General features: G+C 39.3%; 1 protein-coding gene across 1 annotated transcript in view; it reads left to right on the top strand.

Annotated features, from left to right (window-relative positions):
• Positions 1-16,814, top strand: part of R3HDM1 (R3H domain containing 1) — a 206,095-nt gene extending 189,281 nt beyond the window's left edge. The window contains 5 exon segments of the mRNA XM_047722506.1: positions 661-833; positions 9,380-9,524; positions 14,115-14,197; positions 14,670-14,754; positions 15,464-16,814. Coding sequence (XP_047578462.1) covers positions 661-833; positions 9,380-9,524; positions 14,115-14,197; positions 14,670-14,754; positions 15,464-15,822 — 845 coding nt within the window. The 3' untranslated portion in view covers positions 15,823-16,814.
• The last annotated feature ends 7,367 nt before the right edge of the window (positions 16,815-24,181 follow it).

Raw genomic sequence — 24,181 nt, 5'->3', positions numbered from 1 at the left:
TTGGTTACTGCGGTACAAACTATGGCCCTCAAGGCATAAAAATTCTACCTTACCTTACGCTGAAGGGGCGGGTGGCAGACAGCATACATGCCTAATACTAGTGGTGCTGTAGACTAGTACACCAGAGAACTAAGTCAGATAAGGAGTCAGATATAATAGTCTCCTTACCTCTGCCATACAATTAACAAGTGTTTGTGCATGCATATGATCATAAAACTTTTTAAAGTTAGCCAAGGAGGTCTTTGCTGCCTTTTTCAGATGAGAACATGTAATAAAAGAGGTTAAATGATTTTCCCAGAGTTACAAGACATTTCAGAGTATTAAAATTGTGCTTTCTGATTCCCACATCCCAAACTTTTTCTTCTTTGTGTATTTAATGCCAGTTTTTAAATTAATTTATTTTTTAAACTAATCTCTTTTATAGATAACTATGGACCTGTTGTTTTTAGAATAAGATGTTTAGGCCTACAGAGTCCCATTTTAATGCCTTTTTAAACACACACTTGTAGCATAAAGCTCTAGGGCTTAAATCTGGCTCGCATATATGATAGTAAAGTTTTGTTCAGAAGTGTAAAATTATTGCCATTTTCTTAGTATTTAAAGATCTACCAGTTAGTTGGTAAAGTATACTGATAGCGTTGTCCCAACTCTGCTTTCCAGCTGTGCCGCCTCCGCCCCCTGGTGGAGGGATGGTGATGATGCAGCTCAATGTACCAAACAATCCACAATCTCGTGCCCACTCACCCCCACAGTGGAAACAAAACAAATATTACTGTGATCACCAGAGAGGGCAGAAGTGTGTGGAATTTAGCAATGTAGACAATATTGTTCAGGTAAGATGCTGCTTTTGTTTATTACAATTTTAACTCTTTCAACATTTTAGTCACATATGATAGATCTTAGTAAAGATGTTTGAACATTCTCTGTATCCACACTATTTCTTTCAGTATGTAAATATTATCTTTCAACTTTTGCATATTCAAAATATTTTTAATAAAAAAAAATCAGAAGATGTACTAGATCTATAATGGGATAAAGAAAATTAAGTAGTTTTCCTACATTTCCCATATGAACTATTAGTGCAACCAGAAGGTTAATGCAAGAACACTCTTTATTGTAGAAGAAATACAGTTAATAAATATAAAAGTAATGGTGGAATTTAAAAATTACCATTTTGGAATCTCACTAAAATAATGGACCAAAGAAAATCATCAGCACATGTCAGGAACATTAGGAAAAGTTTTATGGGAGAATTTAAAATGGATAAGTTAGGCAGACAACACTTGAAGCAACTGATCAATTATAAGATCACTAAAAGTGGGTCAACCAAATATTATTTGCCTCCTAATGTAGTGTAGAAGGAAGTACATAGCATCACCTATAATGTACTCATAAAAAACACAGAGCCTGAATCTAACCAAGTCCCTAAATCTAGCTATTAATTACAGAAAATACGGGGGGGGGGGGATGGGGAGAACAACTTATACCATGGAATATTTTACTGGACAAATTGACCTCATTTCTCTAAAAAAAAAAAAAAAAAACCTAAACAGCATTTTGAAATGAAGGCTGAGGCACCTGCACCTCAATGTTTATAGCAGCAAATGTCCACAATCGCCAAACTATGGTAAGAGCCCAAATGTCCATCTGGGTAAATGCATAAGGAAGATGTGGTGTATATATATACAATGGAATACAATGCAGCCATCAAAAAATGCAATCTTGCCATTTGCAACGACATGGATGGAGCTAGAGGGTATTATGCTAAGAGAAATAGATCAGAGAAAGACAGTTATCATATGATCTTACTGATATGCAGAATTTAAGAAACAAGACAGAGGATCATATGGGAAGAGAGGCAAAAATGAAACAAGACCAAACTGTTTATAAGAAACTCTTACCTCAGGAAACAAAGGGTTGCCGGAAGGGAGGCGGGAAGGGGGATAAGGTGGCTGGGTGATGAATATTGGGGAGTGTGTATGTTATGGTGAACACTGTGTTGTGTAAGACTGATGAATCACAGACCTGTACCCCTGAAACAAATAATACATTATATATTAGTAATTTTTAAAAATCTCATAAAAAAAATGAATGCTGAGTCTTTCATAGATTAAAATATACTCAGGAATTATAATCAGATACAACCTGTGGATCTTCCTTTGATATTGAACACTCAAAAGACATTTTTCGGCATAGAGGGGATATTTAAATATGTTAATTTTGTTAGTATGAGAATCTTTTTTTTTTTTTTTTTTTTTTTTTTTCTTTCTAGAAAATAATTCCTGGGGCACCTGGGTGGCTCAGTAGGCTAGACATCTGACTCTTGATCTTAGCTCAGGTCTTGTTCTCAGGGTCATAATTCAAGCCCTGCACTGGGCTCTACACTGGGTGTGGAGCCTACTTTAAAAAAAAGTTTCATTAGATAAAAATATTTTTAAAATATTTGTATATTAAACTATTTGCAAATGAAATGCTATAATACCTGAGATTTGTTAAAAACTCTTTAGGGGGAACATAGCAGGGGAAAACACAATCAAAGCTGCGTAATGGGTTCATGGAAGTTCATTATGTTCATGTACATTGGGTATAGAGATTACTGAGAAAAACTAAAATAAAATCCTGAAAGAAAATACTAATAAATAAATTTTTTTTTAAAGATTTTATTTATTTATTTGTCATAGAGAGAGAAGCGAGAGTGAGCACAGGCAGACAGAGTGGCAGGCAGAGGCAGAGGGAGAAGCAGGCTCCCTGCCAAGCAAGGAGCCCGATGTGGGACTCGATCCCAGGACGCTGGGATCATGACCTGAGCCGAAGGCAGCTGCTTAACCAACTGAGCCACCCAGGCGTCCCCTAATAAATAAATATTTTTAAAGATGAACTGAATAAAATCCACATGACAAAATTATAGCAGAATAAAAAGGGCAAAGATCATTTATAGGCTACCTCACAAACTAAATGGCCAATGGCCATTAATCAGATGAAAATATAAAAATATTTTTATCTATATTGGGAAAACTGAAGAAGGCTAAAATTTGCGTTGTTGGCAGAGATGTCCAATTACAGACCCTCCTGTACATTCTTGGTGGTACTGCAAATTGATAGAACTCTTCTTGGAGGCAGTTTAGTGACATTTTTGAAAATGTAGAATGCACATAGCAGTTCAACACCAAAACCACAAACAATCCAATTAAAAATTGGTCAGAAGACTTCAATAGACACTTTTCCAAAGAAGACCTACAGATGGTCAACAGATACATGAAAGATGTTCAGTTCAGGGAAATGCAAATCAGAAACACATTGAGATACCACCTTACACCTGTCAGAATGGCTACAATCAAAAAGACAAGAAATAGCAAGTATTGGCAAGGATGTGGAGGAAAAGGTAGTGTGCTGGTGGTGGGAATGCAAACTGGTGCAGCCACTGAGGAAAACAGTATGGACTTTCCTCAAAAAATTAAAAATAGAAATACCATGAAATTTAATAATTCTACTGGGTATTTACCCAAAGAAAATGGGAACACTAATTCAAAAAAATTTAAGTAGCCTTAAGTTTATTTCAACATTGTTTACAGTAGCCAAGATATGGAAGCAACCTAAGCATACATTGACATACTAATGGATAAGGAAGATATGATATATAAACAATGGAATATTACTCAACCATAAAAAAGAAAGCTTACCATTTGAAACTGTGGATGGACCTAGAGAGTATTATACTAAGTGAAATAAGACTGAGAAAGACAAATACCATATGATTTCACTCATATGTGCAATCCAAAAAACAAAACAAATGCATAAACTTTAAAACAAAATAAATAGAATTTTTAAAAAAAGCAGAATCAGGCCTGTAAAATACATAGAACAAACTGATGGTTGCCAGAGGGATGGGAGATGGGAAGGTGGAGAGGTGAATATAGTCAGTGAGGGGGAGTGGGAGATACAGGAGATATATGTACGTGGAATGCCTAAGTCATGGGGATGAAGCATTCAGCATAAGGACGGTAGTCAATGATAATTGTGATAGTATTGTATGATGACAGATGTTAGCTATATTTGTGGTGAGTATAGAGTAATGTATACAGAAGTTGAATCACTATATTGTACACCTGAAACTAGTATAATGGTCAGCTGTACTCAAATTTAAAAGAAAAAATTTATGTAGAAGGTACATAAGCCTTTGATCCACAAATTTACTTTTAGAACTTTGTCCAGTAAAAATTGTGGAACAAGCACACAGGAATATGTGTACTTGGATATTTCTTTCTTACCTGTTGGTGACCTTGAAAAACTAAAAATATCTTGATATTCAACAGTGGGATAAGTGATTAAATAAATTACTATACCATTTAGGAAAATATCTTAAGTGTATATACTAAAAAGAATGAGATACACCTACTACCCAAATGGTATTTCTCCCATCCAAGTACTAACCAGGCCCGACCCTGCTTAGCTTCCGAGATCAGACGAGATCGGGCGCGTTCAGGGTGGTATGGCCGTAGACCCAAATGGTATTTCTAAATATCATTCTCCACTTAAAGCAACCAGGACTCTTTAGTGAAATGACTGTTGCCAGGATTCATTCAGGGAAAAATACAAGGTGATTTTGGAACATGTTGCTGTGCCAGAAAGTAATAAAATAAAGGGTGATGGAGATGTGTCAAGAGACTCAGGACCAGGCTTGAATACTTTGGAAATAAAATAAGAAATGAATGATCACCCTTAAAATAAAATAGAATCCATGAGTCCATCCTGATAGAAATGAATGAATGGGGAAAGAGTGAAGCTCTTCTTTACAATAAAATATGAACTGTAAATACTAGAAAGAATGATGGAATTAGAAAATCACCATCTGCAAACCACCAGGCAAGAATCATCACTGGACGAGAGAGGATTCTAGGAAAATGGCAGAGTAGAAGCATCAGGAGTCTCTCTCTCTCCACCTGGAAATAATTGCGCTGGCAGATTCTGTCTGATACAACAGTTTTGGAGCACTACAATCTATTGAAGGCTTGCAACTGCCAGGGAAAAGCTTGGGTAATAAATTGTAATTAAATTCAGTCAAATTCGGCTTTTAGCCCAGTAATAGGTGCCTATCCTTACCTTCACCCCATGACAGGCAACTGTGCACATTGTTACTAGAGCAGCCTACAAAAGCCAGGGTGGGCAAAAAAGGACCCTGTCCTCCAAATACAAAGGCTTTGTGTTCTCACGATGGGTCTCAGCTTCTGATCACAGAGCTGTAGACAAAGGGGCAATGCCATTGTTGTTGCACCTGCCCACATTGTTGCACATCTCTCCCCTGACACTTCTAGGGGACTTAAAGGACCAGAGTCCTGTTTTCCCTCCCTTTATTGTTCTCTTTGAGTCCATTTTGGGAGCCACACAGTAAGGGCTGGGACATTCAAAAGCAGATCAATATATAGGGCACTTGCCCAGGAAAAGGCATAGACCAAACCCTGAAAAGACCTCAAGGTTATACCTCAGGCCAGTCTTTGGCACAGAGACAGCCTGCAACAGTCAATAAACAAAACCATAACAGCAACAATAAAGAACAAACCCTGGGAAGCGGGGAGAATCTGATTTCCACTTACCACATGGTTAGATCCAAATGTCCAGTTTTCAACAGAGAGTCAAGGCATGCAAAGAAACAGGACAGGAGGGACGCCTAAGAGGCTCAGTTGGTTAAGCGGCTGCCTTCGGCTCAGGTCATGATCCCAGTGTCCTGGGATCGAGTCCCACATTGGGCTCCTTGCTCGGCAAGGAGCCTGCTTCTCCCTCTGCCTCTGCCTGCCACTCTGTCTGCCTGTGCTCACTCTCTCTGTCAAAAAAAAAAAAAAGAAACGGGACAGGATGGCCCATTCAAGGGAAGAAAAAATAAGTCAACATAAAATTGTCCCTGAAAAAGATCTGATGACAGATCTCCTGGACAAAGACCTTAAAATTACTACCTTCAGACTGCTCAAAGAACTACAGGATGATACAGGGAAAGATAAGAAAATAATGTATGAACAAAATGGAAATATCAATAAAGTGATAGAAAACCTAAAAAGAGGCCAGAATGAAATTCTGGAGCTAAAAATATAATAACTGCAATGAAAAGTTCACTGGAGGAATTCAGCAGCAGATGCAAGCAGGCTGAAGAGAGAGAATCAGAGAACTTGAAGACAGGACAGTGGAAATGAACCAAGTCTGAGGAACAGACAGAAAAAAGAATGAATAAAATTGAACAGAGCCCAAGGGACCTGTAGGACACTATCAAAATGACCCAACACATTGGCGGTTGTCCCAAAAGGAGAAAATATTTGCAGAAATAATGGTTGAAAACTTACCAAATTTGATAAATAGCATGAATATAAACGTGAAGTAGCTTGACATACTCCAAGTAAGAACTCCCAAAATACCCACACTAAAACACAATATAATAAGTCTCAAAAAATAAAGACAGAATACTAAAAGCAGCATGAAAGAAACAACTTGACACATAGAAAAGATCCTCAGAAAAGATTATCAGCAATTTCTCATCAGAAACTGGAGGCCAAAGGCAGCAGGCCAGTATATTCAAAGTGTTAAAAGAAAAAAATGTTAACCAAGAATCCTGGATTTGACAAAACTGCCCTTCAAGAGTGAGATAGAAATTAAAATCCCCAGATAAAAGCCGAGACCTTTGTGCAAGAAATTCTCTAAGGGGTCCTGCAGAGTGAAGTAGAACAATAGACAGTAAGACAAAGCTATATGTACAAATAAGTTTCTCAATTATTAAGTTAAACACATGAGCAATTATAAAAGTTAGTTGTATTGTACCAAGGGTCCATAACTGTACTTTCTGCCTTCTACATAATTTAATAAGAGACTAATACCCTTAAAGGAATTATTAGTTTATGTTCCTGGGCACACAGTGTATAAAGATGTAATTTTATGACATCAGCAACCAAAGACAAGCCATAAAGGAGGAGAGTTTTTGTATGTTATTGAAGTTAGGCTGGTATAAATTCAAATTAGGGTGTTAAAACTTTAGGATGTTAGGTGTAATATCCAAGCCAAACCATCCCCCACCTCAAAAAAAAAACCATGGGAACATATACAAAAGGAAATGAGAAAGGAATTTAAATATCTTACTACAAAAAATGGAGTAAACACAAAAGACTAATGCAGGAAGTGAAGGGTGGGGAGGAAGTTAAAAGGCATATAGAAAACAGTGAAGTGACAAAGCTAAGTCCCTCTTTATCAGTGGTTATTTTAACTGTAAAGACAGAGATTGGCAGAATGGATTAAAAACACCTGATCTAATTATATGCTATCTATGAAACTCACTTTAGGTCCAAAGACACAAATGAATTACAAATGAAGGGATGCAAAAAGATAATTCACGAAAATAGTAACCGAAAGAGAATAGGGGTTGTTATTGCTAATATCAAACAAAGTAAGACTCTAGATCCAAAAAATTTTCAAGATAGAAAAGTTCGGGGGCACCTGGATGGCTTAGTGGGTTAAAGTCTCTGCCTTCAGCTCAGGTCATGATCCTAGGTCCTGGGATCGAGCCCCGCATCAGGCTCTCTGCTCAGCGGGGACCCTGCTTCCCCCTCACTCACTGCCTGCCTCTCTACCTACTTGTGATCTCTGTCAAATAAAAAATTAAAAATCTTAAAAAAAAAAAAGATACAAAAGTTCAATACAGCAAGAAGGTGTAATAGTTATAAGAACAAACCGTCATGTAACAGTTGGAAACTTTAATGCCCTACTCTCAATAAGAGATACAACAACGAGGCAAGAGTTAAGGAAATGGATTGCTTAAACACAACAAACCAAATAGATGCAGCAGAGGTATAGAGAACACTCTCCCTGACAAGAACAGCACGTACATCCTTCCTGTGTACCTGGGACATTTTCTTGGATAGACCATCTGTATGTTAGGCCACAAGTTAAATCTCAGTAGATTTTAAAAGGTACACATCAGCCAGCATTGTAACTGGCAGTTCTACCTAGAGCAGTTAGGCAAGAAAAAGAAATAAAAGGCATCCAAGTTGGAAAGGAAGAAGTAATATTCTCTGTTTACAGGTAATATGATCTCCCACTAAGACACTTATAATGAGAAAAGAAAAAATAGTTAACAACAAAGAAACCTTGCAGACACCACCTTAACCAAATGATGGAAGTAAATGTCACCAGGACTGTGTTGACACATGGATGTCAAGTTCCCTCTCGTGATGCATTGAGAAGCACACATATCCCTTCTCTAGTAGTCCTCACTCAAATGTACTTTGTCAATTTGGGCATGAGGAAGCAGCCAGCAAACCAAAGGGACATTCTGCAAAATAACTCATCTTCAAAATGACCTTCAAAAAAGTCAAAGTTAAGAGAGAAAAAAGACTAAGTCTCTGTTACCAATTTAAAAGAAAAAGAAGACCTGAGTGATTCAGTCAGTTAAGCATCGAACTCTTGATTTGAGCTCAGGTCTTGATCTCTGGATTGTGAGTTCAAGCCCCATGCTACTTTAAAAAGAAAAAAGATGAAAGAGACGTGACAACTAAATGCACCGTTTGATTCTGGACTAGAAGCGGAAATTTTTTTTCTTTTTGTTGTAAAGTATGTTAGTGGGACAATTGGTGAAATTTGAATAAACTCTATAGATTACATAATATTGCTGTCTTGTTAATTGCCTGATTTTGATAATTGTTTTTCTTCAAGGACTTTTCTTAGAAACATCTTTATTTCAAAGTGTTCTCAAACACTCTATTACATAGAGAGTAGAATCACTTTTATATAGATTTTGATCAGCCTATGCTGGTTAATTATATAGAAAATGTCCTTGTTTTTAGGAAAAAGACACTAAGTTATTTTGGGACGGGGTATTGTAACCAACTCATTCTCAAATATTTTGGAAAAAAAATAACAGTGTATACAGAGAGAGAGATAAAGATTTTAAAATATGCAGAGAGACATAAAAATATAGGAAAATCACATTTGGGAAATCTGAGTTCTTTGTACTATTTTTGGCAATTTCTTTAGGGATGAATTGTTTAAAAACAAACTATATTAAACTGTTAACATGACCAAAAAAATAAGATAAATGTATATTGTTTTGTCATAGAAAAGTATCTACAATATTAATGTCCAGGTACAAATTCAGCAAGATTCAAAAGTTGGATGTATGGTCAGTCTACTTCCATTTTTGTAAAACGTAGATGTGTGGCTGCATATGCTTAGAAACAGTCTGTTCCAGTGTTTATCTTTGGGAGCTGAAAATTATAAATTTCTGTGTTTACATTTTTTTAATGATAAATACATATTTGTAATCCGAAAAAAATAAGAAATTTGTTCAAAAGTTAATCTGCAAAGAACATGACTAAAATGCTAACCTGTTTTTTTGTTGTGATTACAGCACAGTCCTCAACTCAGTAGTCCCATTATTTCACCAGCTCAGTCGCCAGCACCAGCTCAGCTGACCACCCTGAAAACTGTCCGTCCCTCTGGACCACCCCTTTCCATCATACCTCAGTTTTCTAGACCTTTTGTTCCAGGGCAAGGTAAGTGCACGAAACTAGTCACAGCCTCAGAGGATTGGAGGGTATCCCCTCCCCTGGGTGTTGAGTGGAACTGTTGAATCACTGTATTGTACACCTGAAACTCTTACAACACTGTATGTTAACTACACTGAAGTTAAATTTTTTTTTAAATCAAAGATAAAGACTTCCCTTCCCAATCACTTTGTGATTTCCCTTGGTACTACTTTCACTTGTCCCCAGGACTGCATTTTCACCTCCACCCAGGCATATGCGTTTATTACCATATACTCTCCTAACCTTAATGTTTCATCACTAATTAATAATTGCTATCTTAGTAACTGCTTCCATTCAATATTACTTATGTAATAGAGTTCAAATGACCATAGCTACTATCCTTAGACTCCATTTCTCTATAGTAGTAATATGCAATGCTATAAATTTGTGTTTTTTTTCTAATTTCTGTGTCAGAGTAGTATATATTACAAGGTTATTCAAAAGCGTATTCAACAGTTATTGTGTCCTCATTGTGCCCCTGATATACAGAGATGAATAAGGAGAAGTCCTTACCTGACCTCAGTCTAGTTGGAGGAACAGCAAATGGATGATTCTAAAATAATATGGAAAACACTAATTTTAATTTCTGGAATTTATCCTAACGATAATGCACGCAATGATCTATCCACAGAAGAGTTTGGTCTGTAGCAGAAAAATGCAAAACAACTTAAATGTCCATCAGTAAGGATTAGATTTGGTATATCTGTATAAGGAATACTATACAGTTATCCACAAATCATGTTTTAAAGAATTGTTAGAAGAAATATTCACAGTACAGTGAGTGATTTTAAAAAACAGGATACATAAAGAGGAGTTGGAACATACGAACTTGCATTTATGGAATGAATAAGTCAAAGGGATGGGGAGTCCAGCATACGAGAATATACTCAATAGTATTATAATGGCATTGTATGGTGACAGATGGTAGCTGTACTTGTGGTGAGCATAGCATAGCATATAAGTTGTAGAGTCACTATGTTGTATACCTGAAACTAATGTAACATTGTGTGTCAACTATACTTCAATGTAAAAAAGCAGCACTTGGCTGGCTTAGACTGTAGAGCATGTGACTCTTGATCTTAGGGTCATGAGTTTGAGCCCCATGTGGGGCATAGAGATTACTTAATTTAAATTTTCTTTTTAATTAAAAATAAAAGTTATCTGGGCATTTCAAAAAAGAAGATCTATAAATGCCCAGTAAGCCTTTGAACAGGTGCTCAACATCATTCATTGTTGATTAGGGAAAGGAATATTAAAATCTGAATGAAATATCACTTCACCCCCACTAGAATGGCTGTAATCAAAAAGATTAACACAACTGAATGTAGGTGAAGTTACAGAGCAACTAAAATTCTTGCACATTGGTGTAGAGGTGTAAAATTTTAAAACCACTTTGGAAAAAGATTTGAGTTTCTTCAAAGTTAATCACTTACCTTGCAGTGCAGCAATTCCACTCCTAGGTATTTACCTAAGAAAAATGAAAATATGTCTATGCACATTTGTACAACATATATAAAAACCTTATTATAATTGCCCAAACTGGACACGACCCCATGTCCACCAACCAAAGACTGTTAAACAGATTGTAAGGCGTCCTTAAAATGAAATACTGATCAACAGTTTGAATGAACAAAGAACACCTGCAGCAACATCGGTGAAGTGCAGAGTCATGTTAAGCAAAAAACAAGTCAGACACAAAAAGAAGATCTAATATGCAATTCTAATTAAATGAAATCCAGTAATAGGCAAACTAAGCTATGATGTTAGAAATCAGATAGTGATGTGGATGGAATATGGAATTGACTGGTAAGGAGCTTGAGGGAACTTTTTTTCAGGGCATGGAAACATTCATTGTCTTGTTGGGGTTGTGATTACATGGACTTCTACAATTGTTAGAATTCATCAGACCCAACACTAAAGATGTGCATTTTATTTTACATAAATTATGTCTCAATTTTTTAAAGACTTAGAGGGCCACCTGGGTGGCTCAGTTGGTTAAGCATCTGCCTTTAGCTCAGGTCATGATTTCAGGGAGATCATGCTTCTCCCTCTCCCTCTGTTCCTCCCCACCCCGATCACGCACTCTTTCTCAAGTAAGTAAAATCTTTAAAAAAAAAAAAAAAGAAAGACTTTTAAAATATACATATGTACATGTGTGCAAGCACACATATGTAGAACAAAGACTGAAAAAATACACGCCAAAATGTTAAAGTGATGGAATTACCAGAGAGGTTTTTATTTTCTCCTTTGTAATTCTGTTTCCAAATTTTCTACAAAGCCACATAATCTAGAAAAATAGAACATGTTATAAATAATAAATTTAAATAGTATATGGCAATATAGTAAATACCGGATACATGGTCTAGTACGAATGCCCCAAGAGGAGCACAGCATGGCCTATAGGGAGGAGTCTTTCATTATTGCTGTCTACAGCTCAACTCCATATTTCAAAAGTATACTGCTCCATGGGTCTAAACATAATTCTGACTCTTTTGCACTGTTTTGTATGCATCTTCATGCTTCTCTGATCTCAACATCAAGCCCCCATGGCATATCTGTCCTTCAGATAGTGCTTGGGAAGGAGCAAGTGTGTCATGGGTGTGTCCTGCCAGGGAGCTACCCTAGCACCTTCACACTGTCCGTCTGAAAAGAGCTCCATAGAGTAGAGAGAGTCTATACATTGCTTTTCTCTGTTAGGAAGCTTATAGGAGAAGGGATGTATGATTCCCTGAAGTGCTTTTCTAGCACCTATGCATAATCCCCTTCCAAATACAGAATGTAGTGAATTGGGAAACTTACGGTTAAAATAAAATGAGAAATTTTTTTTTAAGATTTATTTATTTTAGAGAGAGAGTACACATGTGAGAGTGGAGAGCATGGGTGGTATGGAGGGAGAGAGAATCCTCAAGCAGACTCCCCGCTGAGCGTGGAGCCCGATGTAAGCCTCCATCTCTGGCTGAGGTCATGAACAAATCAAGAGTCAGACACTTAACCGACTGAGCCACCCAGTACCCCTAAAATGAGAATATTAACAAATGAAAACATTATCTAGGACAAGGTTTTTACGATCAGCATTTATTAATCCCTTTAAAGAGTGTTTAAGACTAGACCCAAGACCTAAAGTGTAAATATACCCATTGGTTAAGACTATAAAAATCTTTGTAATGGGTACCTGGCTGGCTCAGCTGAAAGAGCTTAACCTCGATCTCAGAATCATGAGTTCAAGCCCCACAATAGGTGTAGAGATTTTTTTTTCTTTTAAGATTTTATTTATTTATTTGACAGATCACAAGTAGGCAAAGAAACAGGCAGAGAGAGAGGGGTAAGCAGGCTCCCTGCCAAGCAGAGAGCCCAATGCGGGGCTCAATCCCAGGACCCCAGGATCATGACCTGTGCCGAAGGCAGAGGCTTTAACCCACTGAGCCACCCAGGTGCCCCTAGAGATGATGATGATGATGATTATTATTATTATTATTTTTAAATTCAGAACTTTTGTTCTCTCTCTCTCTTCTTTTTTTTTTTTTTTTTTTTTTGAGAGGGAGATAGAGGTGATGAGGAGTGACAGAGGGAGAGGGAGAAAGAATTTTTCCCTCCAATGGCATTATCTTTGTTTTATTTAACTTTTTTATTTAAATTCAATTAATTAACATATAATATATTACTGGTTTCAGAGGTACAGGCCTGTGATTTGTCAGTCTTATATAATACCCAGTGCTCATTACATCACATGCCCTCCTTAATGTCTGTCACCCAGTTATCCCATCCCTCCACTACGCCCCCCAACAACCCTCAGTTTCTTTCCTGTGATTAAGAATGTCTTATGGTTAGTCTCCCTCTTTCATTTCGTCTTGTTTTATTTTTTCCTCTCTTGAGGGAAAGAGAATCTTAAGCAGGCTCCACATTATAGTGTAGAGCCCAACACAGGGCTTGATATTACAACCCTGAGATCAAAACCTGAGCTGAAATCAAGAGTCCTATGTTTAACCACCTGAGCCACCCACCCCAAAATAAATGAACTTTACAAGAAGTGTTTGTAATGAGTGTATATAAATGTATAAGTGCATATATTTGTAGTAATTAATAGCTACCTTGGGAAGGAGCTGGCTCATTCAGTAGAACATGCAACTCTTGATGTCGGGGTTGTGGGTTTGAGCCCCACATTGGGTATAGAGATTACTGAAAAAAAAATGTCTTTTTAATTTTTTTTTAAAGATTTTATTTATTTATTTGAGAGAGAGGCAGTGAGAGAGAGCATGAGCGAGGAGAAGGTCAGAAGGAGAAGCAGACTCCCCACAGAGCCGGGAGCCCGATGCGGGACTCGATCCCAGGACTCTGGGATCATGACCTGAGCGGAAGGCAGAGGCTTAACCCGCTGAGCTACCCAGGCGCCCACTTTTCATCCTTTTTAAAAATATGTCAGTACCTACACTTTTTTTATTCTACCAAATGTGTTAGCCCTAGTAATCTGTACTATTTTGGACAATTTAGAAAACTTGGGGATGTACTTTTATAACTGAGCAGAGAACAACGTAGAAATGTTTTGTTATTGACTTTCAGGAGATGCTAGATATCCGTTACTTGGCCAGCCTCTGCAGTACAACCCTCCTGCTGTTCTGCACGGACACATTCCAGCCCAACAGGTGTGAAAGCTAGCTGTCTGACGACCTAGGCTTGGTTGGCAGAACAGCATACTTGGGTGGTGGAGAGTGTAGGTGGCCCTGGGCCCACCTGTTGGCAGTGCACAAGGGAGACCCGTGTGCCTCAGCCAGCTGAGTTATCAGTGTCGTCTGGCTGCATTGAATCTGGGTCTGGCCCGGCTGAGAGCAGACAAGGGAGAACGTGGTGTGCTGTTTGCATGAGCAGTCACGCACTTGTGCACTCCAAAAAGGGCGGTGGACGGTGGCTGGGGCGTCAGGGCACCCTTGCTTAGAAAGACAAGTGACTGGTCATAGTGAGGGACAGAAATGCCATTGCCACAAGGGCCTGTGTTTGGATTTTTTCTGCTGAAGTACAAAATCCAGACTGAGTATGTTTAGGTGTTAAGTGTTTAAACATACAGTTATATTTTTCAGCACTATGAATTTTATTTCTCATCTGATTGTGGGTTTTCAGGGTCAGTCTGGCAACAGGCATGGAAACCGAGGAAGGAAACAAGCTAAAAAAGCTGCATCCACTGACCTTGGTGCCGGAGAAGCAGGTATGTCCCTGAAAGGCAACTGGATGTGGTTCTACAAACTGTTGACCAGTTCAACAGTCTTTAAACAGAAAGGGGCTTTCTGCTTCCTAAAGTCCTGCCCTATATGTTACAGGAAATGGTGCTGTCTGTTATGTAGGGCTCTTAAAATACATTCTTTTAATTGTCTTATTTCATATTTCAGAGTGCAGTTAGGTGCAGGAGGATTTAGGAAGGATGAAGGGACCAAAAGGAAAAGTTATGTGTGAAAGGAACAGGTAGAATGACACTCTTTGCCTCTGTGTCTTTGGAGAAAGGAAGTAGTCCTTCCACCCACGCAGAGACAGTCTTGATGGACGGATAACTGCCTTTCTGTGGCAGAGGGCTTTCAGAGGGCACTAAGCAGCTTTGGGGGTTACGGCAAGGGCTGTTTTGTTCAGGAAACAGCCCAAGAACACACACCTAACTTAGAAAATCCACTATACAATGCTGTGTTTTCTATGTACAGCTATCAGCCAGGACTGAGATGGGTAATTTAATACTATTAGCTCTACACCCCCTGACTTAGGGCTAAGTAGGAGTGATTTAAAAGATGGCTGTAATTATAGTTTTGCGGCGTTTGAAGGGTTTCACAAAATCTCATTCATTTCTTATGTGATATCTGGGTCTTTGGTACTTTTTGCTCACCATCTTAGTTACAGGGATTATTAATTCTACACCTTTTCCATTCTAGTTGGGAAGGTCTTGGAAATTACTGAACTACCAGATGGAATAACTCGCATGGAAGCTGAGAAGCTTTTTGGGGAACTCTTTAAAATTGGCGCCAAGATCCGGTGGCTCCGGGACCCTCAATCCCAGCCCCAGCTGCGTCGTCACCCCCTCTGCTGTGGCAGCGGGGACAACACTGTCAACCCTGAACGCTCTAAACCCAGTGACTTGGCCTCCACATACACCGTCTTAGCCACATTCCCCTCCATTTCAGCTGCACAGAATGCATTGAAGAAACAAATTAACTCGGTTAACAAGTTTAAGCTGAGAACGAGCAAGAAGCACTATGACTTTCACATTCTGGAAAGGGCAAGTTCTCAGTAACAGAGCCACCTTGGACCCTTGGCCTTTATGATACCCCTGTCCTCACCCATCTTTAATTGGCTTGGTATTTGGAGCTTCTGTTAACATGATAGAGACTCCTAGGACGTGTGGTCATGGTGTTATAGCTTTTGAAGACAGGCCAGTGATCCAGCAAAGGGGGAGAATTACACATTTTACCCCAAATGACTGTAGGAATCCACATCAGAATGATACAGAGTTAGCAGCTTTTTCTGAGGAAATGCTGTTCAAATGCCTCCTAACTTTTATAGTTATTTTGTTTTATATTTCTGAATTCTTGTATCAGATCCAAAGCTCTATTGTACAGCAAATTATTCTTCAAAATGATTACAACCAGTTGCAACCTGTATTTCTTTTTTGCAGCCAGCACAGTGTGACCCAACATAGAATTTGGGGGGAAAAGAATGCAGGAGTGGAATAACCAAGTCAAAACCATGTACTGTCTTTTTTGGGGGGCTGGAGGGTGCCTAAGGAGAGCCCACAAATAGAAGATTACTCTTCCCCTATATCTCTAAACACAGAAAAAATTTTCAGAAAATACGGAGCTCCCTCGTAGGGTCCTTTCCTTATTCATTTAGGTAGTATGAACATTGAGTGTAAAGTGAATTATGTTCGTAACACTTCTTAATCAAACCACTTAGATTCAAAGGGGAATAGGAATCATTTTAGGCAGGAAAATACTTCCACTTTTTTTTTTTTTTAAGTGTCCCTCTGATAACTAAATGCCACTTATTTGCATTCCCCTCCTTGTGGATTTTTTTGTCACCTAAGGAAATGCATTTGATGAGTGCTGGAAACTTAAGTGGTTTAAGATTTGTTTTCATTGTTTGCAGCGGATCACTGGACATCAAAGATTCATTGCACTTATGAACAAGGAACCTTTTTTTCAATTTCTGTGTAATTTGCAAGGCTGTACAATGTGTGCTGATGCAAGCCTTTTTCAGTTCAAGAGAATAAATGTTTACAAATATAGACCCACTTTGTCTTTTGTAAATTAAAAACACATTTTTTTTTAAGATTTTATTTACTTATTTGACAGAGAGCTATCACAAGTAGGCAGAGAGGCAGGCAGAGAGAGGGGGAAGCAGAGCTGGGCAGAGAGCAGAGAGCCCGACTCGGGGCTTGATCCCAGGACCCTGAGACCACGACCTGAGCCGAAGGCAGAGGCTTAACACACTGAGCTACCCAGGCGCCCCAAAAACACCTTTTTAAATGAGTATCAGTATTGAAGACTTAACCAATCTTGGAGATTTCAATTTTAAATTTATAAAACATGGTAGACAGTAAACCCATTCATTTTTCAAAAGTTCTACAAAGCATCACTTTATTGGTGGGAGTGATTCCTGTCATTTTGTTCTATGATAAGGTTAATACCAATCAAAGACAGTTTTGAGTATGAATATACTTACGGTCAGACAACTGAAAATAGAACATTTCTTTGTTTGGATAAAGAAGCCGTGATTTTAGCTGATATATTAAGCACCCCATTGTCCAGTTTACTCAACTGCTTTATAGAAAGCTTTTTCCATTTGCTAGCCGAGCACAGTCAGACTGCTTGTGACACCCAAAAAGTAGGGGTGTCTGCCATCTGCAACTTGCCTGGAGCCTGGTTTGCTTCCAGCCCAGACTAAAGGCTGACTTTGTGACTTAAGAGCAGCAGGTGTTCCCAGACTCTGGCACAGATGCTCACTCACTCCAAAACTTTTGCGAAGCCCCACTTGGTCTCAGGGAATCCCAGGCCTCCTCATGAGCTGGTACATCCTGATGTTGAATACTTTACTCCTGGGAGAAATTGGAGCTGCCTTTGAACCATGTCAGATTAAGGAGCCATGCACAGAGGAAGTAAGAATGAGCACTATGAAAGTGCCTCACTGCCAAGACCAGTTGAATTTTTATTATTTTTGACTGGAGAGAGTCAAAGGAGAGGATACACAGGGCCAGCACTGCAGCAAGAATTTATTACTTAGTCATACATGGGGGATGGAGACCAAAAACCACCATCTTCTAGTTTATTTCAGTTCTCTGAATATTTCACTCCTGCAATAGGATTCCTGGTAAACTGAAGTGGTTTGGGTTTTGTTGTTGTTGTTATTTTTTAACATATATGTATTTTTGTTTCAGGGGTACAGGTCTGAGATTCATCATTGTTTTTTTAATTGATATATAATTGACATGCAACATTAGATTAGTTTCAGGTGTACAACATAATGATTTGATATTTGTACGTATTGCAAAATGATCACCACAATATCTAGGTAACATCTATCACCTCGTGTAGTTATCAGTTTTGTGTGTGTGATGAGAACTTTTTTTGAGAGGGAGAGAGCCCGCACAGGCAGTGGGGATGGAGGGGGCGGCCAGAGGGAGAAGGAGAATCTTAATAAGCAGGCTTCACGCCCAGAACAGAACCTGTCGCAGGGCTCAATCTCACAACCATGAGATCATGACCTGAGCCCAAATCAAGAGCCACTTAACTGAGTGCCCCTTATGTGGGATGGGAACTTTTAAAACATATTCTCTTAGCAACTTTCAAATATACAATACAGTACTATTAACTATACTGACCATGCTATACATTAAAGCCTGTTTTTTTTTTTAAACCCTTGGTTTAACCCTGCCCAGAGAAGATGGGTCAGAAACCAGAGCAAAGCTATTGTGAAGTCAGTTCTTAGCCACCCCGCCACCACCCCTGCAGTTCCCTGACAATCACATGGGAATATTGGCAAACCCCCATTATTATAAAAATATGCACACCTTCCGTAGACTATATTCCCTTGTTCTTTTGGATCCTCTAGAATCTGATTTCACCTACAGAAAAATGATGGGAGGAAGAAGCACACGCAGGAAGCTTTTAAGATGTGATTTGGCCCAGACTTTAAACCTTCCTAAAGATAGCTTCAAATGTCCCACAGCCTTGGCTGTGGATTTTCCCAGAGCACTGACTGTATTTCGGGACAGATAGTACTTTTGCCAATAAAACAGGCCATTCTTGCCTATGCCAATAATAGCGCCAGCAGCCTCTTCTTTTGGAATGATAGAGGTCACTTTACAAATTTTGGTCTACTTCTGCTACTTTATGTATTAGAAAGCTGAGGAAGTAGCTTAATGTTTTGAGCCCTTGATCCATGAAGAACATGAATATATTGGGTATGTGTTTGTGAGTCTAGAGCACAAAGTGTGTTTGTGATGGGGCCAGCAGTAATTAATCATCAGCTTGTCATCTGAGCTAACAAAATAGGTGTTCTGAACCCTCACCCAAGCTAGCCATTGTTCTGATCCACGGGAGGAGCCCACAGCCTGGAAATAGTAGGCAAACACTGGTCTCAGTAGAACCTACATTGCCAGTACATCCACAGCTACCTCAGGCAGCTGCAGAAGCTGGGTTTCCACATGTCATCAGCAACAGAAAAAATGCAAGTGTAAGACTTTAACAGAGGCCAGCCACAGGGCTTTGCGAAGGCAGCCAGTTCCCCTATGCCAGTATACTACCTGCCTACATAATGAAATACGGTATGTCTAGTCCTCAAAAACAGAAAGCACAAACTCCATCTCCTACTAGGGTCCAGTATGGTGGCAGCACCAAAGTGCTCTATACATGCTGGAATGATTCAAATCTGGCCCCATGTTGCTTGGAATTCTAGAAGACTTATGAGTTGATGCTAAAAGAAAACCAGAGGCTCACAAGAAAACATGCAACCTAGATGTAGCCCTTTACCAGTCTAGAAACAGGGAGGTATGGTTGCCCTTTAATTTACCCCATGCCTACATATTCTCAGGCTACATATTACATTTCAGTTATTTTCCCCTTTTGTGTCTATACTTGGTATCATTTTGGTGTGATTTCACCAAATCATAGAAAGCATAAGAATATTGGAAATGTATAATGAAAAGACAGTAGGAACTTCTGTAAGAATAGAAGTTGGTTCTTAGCAAAGGGAGGTGAAAGTATTGAAATAGATAAATCATTAGCTACATGATCTCCCTAATACCCCTTGAAAAATCCCAGACTGTTTCAGTTATCCCTTGCTGTTTAACAAACCACCCAGAATTGAGTGCTTTAAAGCAACAATCCTATGGGTCAGGAATTTGGGTGGACCTCAAAAAGGATGGCTCAGCTCCTCTCTACTTGAAATTAGCTGTCCTCAGCTCAAGATGGGCTGGACCAGTATGGTCTCATCACATCTGTGGTACAGGGGCTGACTCCCCACTATGACGACATGCTCTCTCTCTCCTTGAAGAAGCTGTGCCCATGTGGCTTCTCCAACAGCAGACCCTGGACTTGTGGTCACCACGCTGTACATTCGATCACCTTTATCCACGGCCCCCCCACCCCAGGATGCCTGGTTTCTGTAAGGGGTTTTTTAAGTGAGATCATAGAGTATTTGTCTTTCTCTGACTCGTTTTATTTAGCATAATACCCTCAAGGTTCATCCATGTTTTGAAAATGACAGGATTTCCTTCCTTCCTTTTTTTTTTTTTTTTTAAATGGTTGTATAATTAAAGGCCTCTTAAAACCTGGTCTTGGAGTCCCAGAATGTCATTTCTTTTGCATTCTACTACTAAAACAAAGTCTTGGAGCCAGCCCACAGCAGAGGCATGTAGGGTGAAAGAGTGGCAACAACCATCTTTGGAAACAATTTACCACAAACACAAATAGACCAAAAAAGTCTCATTGACTCTGCCTCCCAACCCAATTCTGAAGCTGATCTCTCTCCATCTCCATTACCCCCACCCAATCCAAGCTATCAACATCTAGTGTTTGAACCACTAGAATGGCCTCCCTACCTGGTCTCCCCCCAGCTTCCACTCTTGCTCCCATGTCCTCACATTGCCAGAATGACCTAAATGATAATTCCCCTGCCAAAAAACCTCAATGGCTTTCTATTACCAAATAGCAAATATTTATCTTGGCTTACAGAACTCTATGTGATCTAGCCCTGCTGAGTCTCTGATCTTATACCACCCAGTGTATCTGTACTTGCTGTTCCCTCTACCTGGAATGCTTTTCCCATGAATTCTGCCAACTCTACTCCTTTATCTCTCATATAAGTGTCCCCAGCAGAGAGCTCTTTACTAGCCACCCAATCACCTTATATATGTATCATTTTATATCAATTTTTTGCATGTCATTTATCACTATTAGGTCTTTTCTTTGTTTTCTGTCTACAACTAGAGTATAAATTCCATGAAATCCGAGATCTTGCCTATCTTGCTTGTGGCTATATTCCCAAGCACCTGTTAGTTGTTCAACAAATATTTAATGACAAAGAGGATCAGAAGAATCCTAACTTCCAGCTGTGGTCACTTTGCTGGTCTTGAGCTCTCCTACTTAAGTGATGTCCAGAGATGGCTGGGAGCTGGAATGGAAGGATGACTCACATGTTGTGCTCTGGATCTCTTGGCACTTAGTTTGATTCCTTAATGACCGGACCACGGCAATGCTGCTTGGTCACAAGAGGAAATGGAATAAAGGGTGCATATAAATCCTCTGGGTAATCTTTTAGAATACAAACCTTCATTCAGTAGGTCTGGGATAGGGCTTAAGAACCCCACATTTCGGGGCACCTGGGTAGCTCCATCTTAAGCATCTGCCCTGGGCTCAGGTCATGATCCCATTGTCCTGGGATAGAGCCCTGCCTCCCTGCTCAGCAGGGAGCCTGCTTCTCTCTCTCCCACTCCTCCTGCTTGTGTTCCCTCTCTCACTGTGTCTCTCTCTGTCAAATAAATAAATTAAATCTTTAAAAAAAAAAAAAAGAATCCCAGGGCGCCTGGGTGGCTTCAGTGGGTTAAAGCCTCTGCCTTCGGCTCAGGTCATGATCCCAGAATCCTGGGATCGAGCCCCGCATCGGGCTCTCTGCTTGGCGGAGAGCCTGCTTCCTCCTCTCTCTCTCTCTCCCTGCCTCTCTGCCTACTTGTGATCTCTCTCTACCAGATAAATAAATAAAATCTTTAAAAAAAAAAAAAAGAATCCCATGTTTCTACCAAACTTCCAAGTCAATGATGCTGCTGGTACTCAGACCACACCTGGAGTAGCAAAGCACTAAGGCATCCCTATTTTTGGAGAAGTCACTCTAAGCACAGGGCTAAACTAGGACTTGCCTGGACATCCTGAGAGGAAGAGGCTATTATTATTCCAGTTGTTGAGAAGACTCCTATGAGTAGTTGAAAATCACAGAGCTCCAACCCATCATTAGTGTCCTTAACCCCACATGTAAACAGAACAAGCATCTTCAACTAATATGGACGAAAGCCAATAAAGTACTTATTTTGTATCACATCAGTACAAATATCTTTGAGTATCACATCAGTACAAATATCTTTGAGTTATTCCTCTTTAGTTATGGTCTACATTATCCTATATTCCACTGTCACCAAAACATCACTCTTGAGGACATTTGTCAAATTTGGACACCTTTTGAATACTCTTTCTATTCCTATATTTGGGAAAATTCTCACATTACAAGTCCTTCTTCCCCCAAAAAAGGGGCCAGGATGACTCAATTCCCAGCTTCCCTTTTGCTCAGAAGACCTAGGCTGTGATAGGGCTTGTGATCTGAGGCTCCACCAGCCATGTTCACATCCAGGAGAATGGGATTAAGAAGAGAACAAGGATCACGGCTTTGTAGTAAAGCTTGAAATCAGGTAACGTGATGCCCCCAGTTTTATTTTTGTTTTTCAACATTTCCTTAGCAATTCGGGGTCTCTTCTGATTCCATACAAATTTTAGGATTATTTGCTCCAGCTCTTTGAAAAATACCGGTGGAATTTTGATCGGAATGGCATTAAAAGTATAGATTGCTCTAGGCAGTATAGACATTTTAACAATGTTTATTCTTCCGATCCAAGAGCATGGAATGGTCTTCCATCTTTTTGTGTCTTCAATTTCTTTCATGAGTGTTCTGTAGCTCCTTGAGTACAGTTCCTTTACCTCTTTGGTTAGGTTTATTCCCAGGTATCTTATGGTTCTTGGTGCTATAGTAAATGGAATCAATTCTCTAATTTCCCTTTCTGTATTTTCATTGTTAGTGTATAAGAAAGCCACTGATTTCTGTACATTGACTTAGCTACAAAGCCATGATCACCAAGACAGCATGGTACTGGCATAAAAACAGACACATAGACCAGTGGAACAGAGTAGAGAGCCCTGATAGGGACCCTCAACTCTATGGTCAATTAATCTTCAACAAAACAGGAAAAAATATACAGTGGAAAAAAGCCAGTCTCTTCAATAAATGGTGCTGGGAAAACTGGACAGCTATATGCAGAAGAATGAAACTCGACCATTCTCTTACACCGTACACAAAGATAAACTCAAAATGGATAAAAGATCTCAACGTGAGACAGGAATCCATCAGAATCCTAGAGGAGAACATAGGCAGTAGCCTCTTCGATATCAGCCACAGCAACTTCTTTCAAGATATGTCTCCAAAGGCAAAGGAAACAAAAATGAAGATGAACTTTTGGGACTTCATCAAGATCAAAAGCTTTTGCACAGCAAAGGAAACAGTCAAAAAAACAAAGAGGCAACCCACGGAATGGGAGAAGATATTTGCAAATGACAGTACAGACAAAAGGTTGATATCCAGGATCTATAAAGAACTCCTGAAACTCAACACACACAAAACAAACAATCATATCAAAAAATGGGCAGAAGATATGAACAGACACTTCTCCAATGAAGACATACAAATGGCTATCAGACACATGAAAAAAAGTTCATCATCACTAGCCATCAGGGAGATTCAAATTAAAACCACATTGAGATACTACCTTGCACCAGTTAGAATGGCCAAAATTAGCAAGACAGGAAGCAACATGTGTTGGAGAGGATGTGGAGAAAGGGGAACCCTCTTACACTGTTGATGGGAATGCAAGAATGCAAATTGGTGCAGCCACTTTGGAGAACAGTGTGGAGATTCCTCAAGAAATTAAAAATAGAGCTTCCCTATGACCCTACCATTGCACTACTGGGTATTTACCCCAAAGATACAGATGTAGTGAAAAGAAGGGCCATCTGTACCCCAATGTTTATAGCAGCAATGGCCACGGTCGCCAAACTGTGGAAAGAACCAAGATGCCCTTCAACGGACGAATGGATAAGGAAGATGTGGTCCATATACACTATGGAGTATTATGCCTCCATCAGAAAGGATGAATACCCAACTTTTGTAGCAACATGGACAGGACTAGAAGAGATTATGCTGAGCGAAATAAGTCAAGCAGAGAAAGTCAATTATCATATGGTTTCACTTACTTGTGGAACATAACAAATAGCATGGAGGACAAGGGGAGATGGAGAGGAGAAGGGAGTTGAGGGATATTGGAAGGGGAGGTGGACCAT

The sequence above is a fragment of the Lutra lutra genome, chromosome 3 (genome assembly GCF_902655055.1).
Source record: "Lutra lutra chromosome 3, mLutLut1.2, whole genome shotgun sequence".
Classification (NCBI taxonomy): Eukaryota; Metazoa; Chordata; class Mammalia; order Carnivora; family Mustelidae; genus Lutra; species Lutra lutra.
This window is presented reverse-complemented; position numbering and strand designations above follow the sequence as displayed.